The sequence below is a fragment of the Cibotium barometz genome, chromosome 16 (assembly GCF_041138505.1).
Source record: "Cibotium barometz isolate CiBa-2024 chromosome 16, ASM4113850v1, whole genome shotgun sequence".
Classification (NCBI taxonomy): Eukaryota; Viridiplantae; Streptophyta; class Polypodiopsida; order Cyatheales; family Cibotiaceae; genus Cibotium; species Cibotium barometz.
In genome coordinates this window covers 26,396,086-26,406,076 of record NC_141061.1, presented here as the reverse complement: position 1 = coordinate 26,406,076, position 9,991 = coordinate 26,396,086, and the positions used below count along the sequence as shown (strand labels likewise).

The following is a 9,991-nucleotide window of genomic DNA, read 5'->3' as shown; positions in this document are numbered from 1 at the left end:
ACAATTAAACTAGAATTAATGATCTTAGTTCTATGTTCAACACTAAAGAGAGCTAACATTCACTAAAAAATGCATTCTATTGCATCTCTAAGAGAGGATGAAAACCTTCAAAACTAGACATCCTTAATGCCTCTAAAAGTGAGGAACAAAATGCCTTGCGTTGAGTGCAATCACTATGACCATCTGGATCCTCATTGTGCATACAAGGCACATGTTCTTCTATATTGCATATATTGTAAAACCTTTGACCATGATACTAAAAAGTGTCCCACTTCATCCACAATAGACTCAAAACCTCCATCTCCCATATGCACCAAACAGAAACAATCCAAAGGGTAGAAATTGCTCAAGAGGCAGTTAATTGAACACTTCAGTGTTTCTATTATCGTGGACCTCACAAGGTGGCAGACTTCACAGTTTAGAATACTTCCATGCCCATAGTCATTGACACCTTGGGACCCAAGTGTGAATGATGTGGCATTGATTACATGTTTCAAGATTACCCAAGACGAGTTTCTTCAATGCAACTTGTCTCACAAAATACAACACTTAACATCTTAAGTGTATAAAACGGGTAATTGTCCATGGTGCCCTTGAATGTGCTTACACTCTTACCAGCCAAGGAATGAGAAATAGTCAAAAGGAACGCAAAAGACAATACCTCAACATGGGTAGAAGAACATGCAAAATAGAACCCAAAAGGAGCAAAACCTTCTAAAACCAAGAAAAACAAAAAACAACAAACTGTTGAAACCAAGGTCGAATTAAAAGACAGGGAAAGGGAGCCTGTAGAGGACATAAACCCAAAACAGGTTACAAGAAAAGGGAGCCTGTAGAGCATGCTTAGCTTGGTTGAATGTCTTATAGGGTCATCGGTTGTGATTGAGCCTCATAATTCCAAACCTAAAACAGCAACCAAGATACAAAGCCTAGAGGAGTATCGCTTCCCCTTTCAAGAAGAAGACATACTCTCTACAAAAGAGTCATTTAATACAGAGTTTACGAATTATATGCTTGAGAAAGCATGTGAGGAATTCGATAATTCCCTTATAAGATTAAAACAGTCTCTCAAAACCTCATTTGGAGGAATGCTCTTCTCTCATGATAAAGCTAGCATCACATCAAAACCTGTACCGTTAAGGGCTCAACCTGAGTTATACGAAAACATGAAGAACTCCATAAAATAGGACTGTAAGGATTTGCAAGTTTCCAAACAGACCTCATTAAGAATTATCAAAGGGCCAAGTGTGCCAGTGTACGCATTAGGTACTCTTGAAAAAACTGAAAGCCAAAATGAGGATGAAAGTGAATGGGAGTACGAAAAAAAAGAGAGATCTGAAGCAGAGTTAATAAATTGAAACATCCATGATTCCTTTAGAAGATTCTATCATGGTATGGTTGCATTTCCCTACAGGCAATGATGTTAAGCGCAAACGTGCATTGATTAGCCTTCGAGCTAGTCATAACATCATGAGAATAAACACTTGGATATCATTGGGACAACCTAAACTCATCCCTACAAACAACGGTCTTGCAAGAAGAGTCAATGGACAAAACATTGAAGTTCCAGGTTACTTTAGATACACTACTCAGACAATCGATCATGGGTGATATGGAATTTACATTCCATGTTACCCTAGATTCTCTTGAGTCTGATGTCATCCTTGGTGGAACTTGGGTAAGTGAATCGTTGTATTCACTAGATGAATCCATGCAAATAGCCACCTCAAACACTCTTGCAGCAGCACAGCAGGCAATGTACAATTGCTATTATGAGAAGAAGAAACCTTGCAAGAGCTGGAACTACCAACATATCTTATTGAAAATATCCCTAGGATTTTTGTTTGATTGGAAATTTCAAATAAAATCACCAGAGCTCAAGCACATCTTTATCCAACACGAGAGTACAATCTCATGACCCTAGAGCTATGGGATTTATTAGGTCAACCAACACTCCACGGCCCATCCTAAAAGAATAAACTTTACACAAGACTTGAGCATGCCATGTTTGGGATACTTTGAACATACAATGTATATTGAAACTAACCCCCTTACTGGCAAGTTTTTTGTGGTTGAGTATGTGTTGGAAGCAGATTTGATCTTGGGGCATAAATGGACTATTGTTGCCCAAGCACCACTGTGTTTTGCTAGCGATAGAGTCATCATGATGGTCAATGATAAACAGTTGACAATATCATACTGTAAGGAAGAGGATCCAACTTTAATGGATATCTATGATGCTGAACGCAAAAGGATACAAGCCTCTTCCACAAAAGCCCCTCTACACACAATGACCTACCATCTGCGTCAACGATAAAGCATCTACTCCTTCAATCCCATCCTCACCTACGAAGTTTGATGCCAAAACCTTGCAATCAGCAGCTATTCCTGAAGAAGTTCCCAAAGCCAAACCATCTATCTCTAACAAGAAAATCAAAGGAAAGACCCCGGAGCCTATGCATCTTCATCGACAAACCTCACCAAAGGAGACAACCACATGCTCAAAGGCCTCATTGACAACCACTCCATAAGAGACTCTAACCTCATCATCATCACATCATAAAGACCCCTAAGCTTGCACAAATAAGAAAGCCTCAGCACCAAGCACATCGGCCACCACCAGTTTACAGTGTTCATCAAAGATGTGTGCCTATGCCTGTGCTTCAACAACAAGGATACTATGATGGTAATTCCATCATATGGTTGCCAAAATCAAACATTGTGAAGAAAACCTCACCACCGACTTCAACCCCAACAACTTCACCTAAATTTCAAAAACAATGGAGGCCCGAGCATTGACAAGCAAATCACTCAACCACTCTCATGCATTCAGCACCAACACAAGAGCTTGTATGTTCAAGCAAACAATCAACAGTCTTCCCTACTGCCTTGACAACAGTCTTCCCTACTGCCTTGACAACATTTGAGCAACAAATTCAAGAATAAATACCCACGTTTGCAAACAGAGACATATGAGCGCATCAAGAACAAAATAAAAATGCTCTTGTCACCCCTCTAGATGTGAGAAATAAGTGCATAAGATGTTGCTTGCAAGTCATGACCTAGATGATCTATTTTTTAAATTTAAAAAAAAACTCTCGGTGTCTGGTGGGAGAAAGCCTGGTCAATGGTACAACCCATCACTTGGAATTTTTCTTCAAATTACAAACCTCTCCAAACAACGCCACCATCTTCACAAATCAATGATCTTCAATCCTTACTGAAGATATTAGCCTCCTAAGTCGACGTAATACTTATCCTCACCACCAACAAGTTGCTACTTCAACACAGAGCAATTCAATAAGAGTCTATATGACTCAATTCTTTTACTTCATGTAAATCTTCTTCATAAGAGCACTTAAATATACATAAAAACATAAAAAGCACATGGAAAGAAGAAGACAGGAATAGGTCCTTCTCAACAACATTTAACAAGAATCCTACCACACAAAGGGACATCATCAAAGGCCGAATTCTTCAAATGAGGAACTAAGAATCACCATCTCATTCTGATGATTAAGTCTACATTCCTCCGGATCCATCCCTTTCTTCTCTCCCATTATTAGCATCTCTTAGTGTCCCCACTAACAAAAATCACATATGACCTTGCCGATGATTGCCAAAAACAAATTGAGCCAAAAAAAGGGGCTCACACAAATATAAAAATGCAATCATTTGCAAAAACCCCAACCCACATCCCGTTATTAGGAATTCCCAATACACCACTAACCTCTTCATTCATTAACTAGATTTTCTTATTTATTCCGGAGGAACAAAGACCATAGAACGTCATTCGACATCAATGCCATTGACAAATCTTGTTCATTCTCCCCACACAAAGGTCTTCGATGCGATTACGAGGACATGATCGCCATAAGGAAGGGAGGGATGTTAATCCAATTCTAGGATTAACAAGAGCTACTGCCATTATCTTACATCAAGGATTCACAGTAGATGTACCAAAGGGTCATACATTCAAGATATGAAGCAATAGTGTCCAAAGCTACAACTTGGACTAGCGCCCGCAATGGTGTGATGGAGTATTTATGGCGATTCTCGCTTCAAGAGTGTATGGTAGAATGATAGGATGAAGTCCTAAGTGATGTACTTCATGGATATATTATGAGAGTAGCCATTGTAATAGCATTAGGCCTCTTATGAGCCTAAAGTGTCCAGCCAGCTGATGCCTTCAATCTCAACACTAAGGTCATGTGAGAACCTGTAGGTGCTAGGAGATATTTTAGTGTGAGGAACATTATGCACACTAAATCAAGCTTTGTACTCCCTAGTTTACTACCGCTTTCTGGTATTTAGTTTGTCTGCTATTTTTGATGCTCAGCAATGCTCTTGTTTTGTAGCAAAAATAGCAGTGTTTCTAGCAACAACATAGGCTCGACATCTCTGTCCTTATCATTATAAAAGCGCTACTATTTTCCTTGTTAGACCCTCATTCTATTGTAGTGAGAACTCATATAAACATCCAGAGAGTACTTGTATTATGTTGTGCTAGTGACATAGGATATGCCTCAATGCCAATAATAACATTCTAAAGCCCTTTGGTGACCAATACATGGCATATCGTATAGGACCACATTGAGTAGTTGGTCTTATCAAGCTTATCCTTAGCAAAAAATGCATCCCAAATACATCATTACATGCCATCCAGTTTGCAAAAAACTAATCTATAACATAGAATTCAAATATCCCGACTATGCTGGTACTATCAATGGCTGCTAAGTGCAATCGATATGGCTACCAGTACATCACCGATGCTGAAGAAAACTTACAAATTGTATGAAAATTTACAGTATAGACTCTGGGAATGCTACTTAGTAGGAATAATCAATAATAATATTGATAATGTTGTTAACGTTGTTAAGAATAAGCTCAAAGATACAATGTAGAAGATGAGAAGGTATCCCTGCCTACACACCAAATGCTACTTTTGCTGTGAAGAATACACACAATTGAACAAAAAATAGTTCGAATTGACACTCCCTGAGGATGCCTATGGAAACCTTATAGCATGCACGTGAGCCTCTAAATGCTCTGAAACATGCAAAACACTATAGGGTATACATTATCCACCGAGCGAAGAGCATAGCTTAATCTCAAATAATCAAAAGAGCAACTCGCAGAGAAGATGACTAGGGGTGAGGGCTAATAGAACATGCTTTAATTCAAATTATGGGAGTGGACACCAAAGTAACAACACAGACATAGATGTAGGAAGTAAGAAGATATACAACACTCAAAGTAGATTGATGGGAACTCGAGGATGGGAATTAGTGAAGTACAAGTAAAGTGAAATGATAATGTCGCTTACACATAGTCATAAGAGTACATGCATATGCTCGAGGGAAAAAACCTCCTAAGGAGGGAGCAAGTACCTCGGCCCACTATAAGCCTATATCCAGACATCACTACCATATAAATGGCCACATGAGGTTTCGTAAATGAGTCAGAGTTTCTCAGGTGGTCAAAACATTTGAGCTACTCTAAGGAGGGTGTTTTCCTAGATTGTACATCTCCTAAATGAGAGGCTTCTTAAGAAGTTTATGTGTCTTTTATGTTATTTTATAATTTTTAGTTTTTTCTGGGAATTGATGATAATGGTGATGTGATCGAGCATGGCCATGGATGTGTAAGTTTCTTTATTTCAATTTGTTTATGCAATTTTGTAGTTCTTGGGCCACCTCAAAAATTACACATTTTTCACATAATGATACTTATAGAGGAGATTTTTAAAGTGGCCTTAGGATAAAAACTAAAACTTCATGAAGGATCAATATAAAATACCTGAGTAAAATGATAATATTTGTATTCGCCCAACACCCCGAGATTGCATAGGAGAAAAAGTTTTGCAATCCACATGAACACATATCATTATCTTTCACTTGTACAAAAAGCCCATAGTTAAAGATAGAATAGGGAGTGAAAATAGAAAAAATTAGTCCTCCATGCATCCACACGCATAGCTAGATTCATTACCTAATCATTGATCATGGGGCCCCTACCACTTAAGACAAGAACTCCTATATTAATGCTTTTTCTTTTTGATATCTTACTATAGAACCTACCGAATTAAAATGAGTATAGTTATAGACGAAGTTACTTGATTAATCAATAAACTTAATCATTTCCATATGTTGCTCTTGACAACTTCATGTTTGGAGTACTATATGCTGCAAATCGATGTAATGTATTTTTAAACAAGTTGCAAATTATCATTAATTTTTGCATATGACATCTACCTTCGAAATTCCAAGCAGAAAAATATTAATTAAAAAAAGGACAACGATTCGTAGCAGGTTGAAGTCATGATTTACAACAAACCAAATGCAATATTAGTTAATACATTACATTAAGAAAAAATAAAATTACGAATATTTAAACAAAAATATCCGATCTTAGCTCTCGACGGCTAACACATATGATAGGATCAGCTTGGCAAAGCCAACATCCAAATGTCCAACATGAGGTAAGACCAAAGTGCTCTTGTTATACCTTGCCACATTTCAGATGAAATAAAGAGTACTACCTTTCCGTAGATTGCTATGTATGCAAAAAAAAAAACACTATTTTTAAAAGAGTACCATATACACACGACATTTAACAGCAAAACACGCATGGACAGATGAGCAATAAATAGCCTTGATTGAAACACCAGGCTTACTTTGATGGGGCGAAAGCCTTCTAAGCTAGAGCTTTGATACTGCTTTTGCAAAGATATCGGTCTTCAGCTCCTCGATGTCAATGCAACCGGAACTTGACTTTTGTGCCTGTGAGTTATATGTGACAATGAATTAGCCTTTGTTATCAAGTCATAGACAAATTAATGTTTTGCATCACGTTAGTAAACCAACGAGCATGAATTATCAAAGATTATGAGCTAGGACATGCACGCGCAGACACTCTCTCATTCGCATCAGCACGCACTCACGCTCTGCTATAGTTAATAGCCATAGTCATAGGCAAAGCTTTCTTACCGATGCGTGGAAGGCATACACTACGCCATGTTTATGTTGGGAGCGGTTGGCACTGCCTACATCAAGCCCTCGCTGCTCCAAGGTGGCCAAAATGGCTGGGAAGAGACCTGGCGCTCTCTCGAAGCAGCTCATGGTGATGTGGAACAGGTGGCTTTTGGAAACATACACGCTCACATAAGGTGCAAGCTCACCAGCTAGTTGTAATTGGCCGTTTGATGCAACCAGCTTTGGGGCAGCTTGGGACTCAAAATCGTTCTCGTTAGGACGTCGTAGCTCTGATGAACGCTTCTCTTGTAGCTCCACGAAGGACTTCAGTATGAGTGCCTTGACTTTGAGCAACTGTAGCTGTCGCTCAAGAAATGCAATGTAATGACATGTCTTGTCTATGAGGATGTACCGATCGTTCTGCAGTACAAGGGCCATATACGTAAGGGGTTTTGAACATTAACTTCAAAACAAAGGAAAGCTATCATAATGACTCAGTACAAGAACGTAATCGGGCGTCGTAAGGCTTATGATTTGGTAAAATAATGTTAGCTGCCCAATTATTTTATGACTAGAGTAACAATCATTAAGAACATTAGGACGTCACCGCCGGGTGTATGTCAAACGGGAGAACGGCTCGGAGCGTGTAGAAGAGCACACTCAATTTGGCGGAACTCTTGTTACGTCCACTGCTTCCATCCATCCGATTAGCTCCACGTGCACCATCATCACCAACGATCCGCTTACGTGTCACCATCGTATTAGCTCCTCCACCCGCAGTGGCTGTCCAACGTGGAAGGATCCCGACAGGCAGCTCGTCGTAATGATCATCATCACCGCCCCAGTTAAGCTTACCCTTATCAGATAAGCTGCTTGATTTGAAAGGCAAGTTTTGCTGAGCTGGTGCCTGCATGGACGTTTTCCTACGTGGCGTGCTGCGGTGGCGGGGTACTGGGCAGGGACAGTGATCATTTAGCGTTGGCTTCTGATCCCGTCTCAGCAGCAGCTGACGTAGCAAGCTTGCATTCAGAACATGTGGAGGGGTAGATGCCAACGGGGCCCGAAATTCATGAGAATCGGAATTGCTAGCATTGCAGCTGCCAGTATACTTCAAACCATCAAACATGCTATCACTAGAGTTACAGCTTAATTGGTCTAGCTCAGCCCATTGTTCAAACAGCTCAGTCCAATCGGTAGTACAAGGAGCTTCGTTATTACAAGACATAGTGCTATCCAAGGACCAGGAGTTAATACTGGCTTTTATCCCCTATACAGAAAACTCTAAGAGCCCTTTTTCTTCCTCTGCACTTAATCAGAGACTCAGAGTTGATCTTCCTCTATGCTTCCTCTACACATATGCAGGTTCGCCTTGTCCTATATTATTATGTGAAGGAAACAAAATTATTGAGAGCTACTGTTCCCCTCTACCTTTAAGCGGGATCGGGTCGGTCACGTGCGTGGTGAGCTGCGACAGGGGCTCGTGGTGCTAGCTCTTTGAAACACAACATGTGACCACGACCCCTTGCTTTTCCGTAGCATGTACGATATTATTCCCATACACCAGGCATGCATTTCATTTTTTCACACACAGGCCGGAACAGTGCTCTGTTCGTAGTGTAATTTTCCCAGAAATCCTGATTGGAATTTCACGTTGCCATTAATTTTATTCACTCAGAAAGCACGTATTTTATTTTCTCACACAAGAGTGCTATAAAATTTTTCCATTTTAGTTATAAATTTCGACATTTATATAACTTTTAGTGATTTTCAAGTGTAAATTCCGATTAACAATGCCTTTGATTTTAAGGGTTGAAAAGCACGGGGCCGAAACCCGAAATTACAACCCGTGAGGAGATTAGACTGGCCACTAATTACAGGGCTTTCCGACGCCCTCGTTGGGAGGGAATCACGACTTGAAAAGAAATTGCACCGATATCGGCACAGTTTCATTCAACTTGGCCTCATAAACCAACGTGGGAATCTGCAGTTAAATGATGTGCTTAATGCTATGTTGAAGTCTGGCCTAGTTGACAAGGGCGCGGCAACATGCCTTCACCCTATCTTTCACTTACACGTTGGTACCCGCTAGAAAAAACTTCTCAGAAGCCATACGATCGAATCATCGTTCTAAACAGTAAAGCTCGCTAGGGTCTCCCATCACTTCAAAAAAGAAATCTCTAAATGGAATATATAATACTTTGAAAAGTAAAAAGTAGAAAGGTTCCACTACACAATCCCACTTTGCAGGCTCAGATCACAATCACATAATTACTTTGTAGCATCCAACTGCATCTACCATCACCAAAGTCACTTTTTTGAACACTTCATGAACTGGGCAAATCCCCATTGCAAAACACTTTATGAATTGGGCAAATACCCATTGCCCTCCACGCAACATAAAACCATTCACCCTCCAAGATCCTCTTGTAGTAGAACTTCTTGATCACCTCCTAAGTACATCCTTGTAGAGAACTACCCTTTTCTCCTACCTCATTGGTAAACTACTCCTAAGGGTTTTCAAAGGTGGGAAACATATTAGTGGTGTCAAATTCACAAAATACCACCTATAGCAATCCATATAACTCTACAGACTTCTCAGAAGCACAATTTGGTGACAATGAAATTAAAGCTTGATTAATGTGGTTCATGAAGTGTTTGACTTTAACCTCTTCAACATTTACTACTATAACTCAATCTTGAAGATTTTTGGAAATGGACTTGTGGAAGGTTATCAAATCAATGTCCATTAGAGCTCTATTCTCAACCCTCCAAAACAATAAGCTACTCACTAATAAGTGAGTAATGTTAGGTTAATCTCCAAAGTTCGAGCTTATTTGTGTTGCTAAATCATGCCTTCTTCCTGTGAGTCGTAAAATGATAATAAGTACATTGTTAGCTTGATGTCCAAAGTTTGAGCTGATTTGTGTTGTTAAAGCATGCCTTCTTGTTACATGCTCGTAACGCCACTACGGGCGTTACCACGAGAGGGGACGGCCTCTGGCTCACCACCCAGCCAT

At 39.8% G+C, this 9,991-nt stretch overlaps 1 protein-coding gene across 2 annotated transcripts; it reads right to left on the bottom strand.

The window, feature by feature from the left end:
* Nucleotides 1-6,394: 6,394 nt before the first annotated feature.
* On the bottom strand, nucleotides 6,395-8,359 carry LOC147630502 (uncharacterized). Of its 2 annotated transcripts, XM_086810390.1 has the most exons (4): nucleotides 7,582-8,359; nucleotides 6,990-7,394; nucleotides 6,677-6,782; nucleotides 6,524-6,555 (listed from the first exon to the last, which is right to left on the bottom strand). In XM_086810390.1, exons 1-3 carry the CDS (start codon nucleotides 8,197-8,199, stop codon nucleotides 6,702-6,704), a joined length of 1,104 nt encoding a protein of 367 aa, XP_086666516.1. In that variant the 5' UTR covers nucleotides 8,200-8,359; the 3' UTR covers nucleotides 6,524-6,555; nucleotides 6,677-6,701. The 2 variants fall into 2 exon arrangements, with proteins under 2 accessions (XP_086666515.1, XP_086666516.1); XM_086810389.1 differs by having other exon boundaries at nucleotides 6,395-6,782.
* Between the last annotated feature and the right edge of the window lie 1,632 nt (nucleotides 8,360-9,991).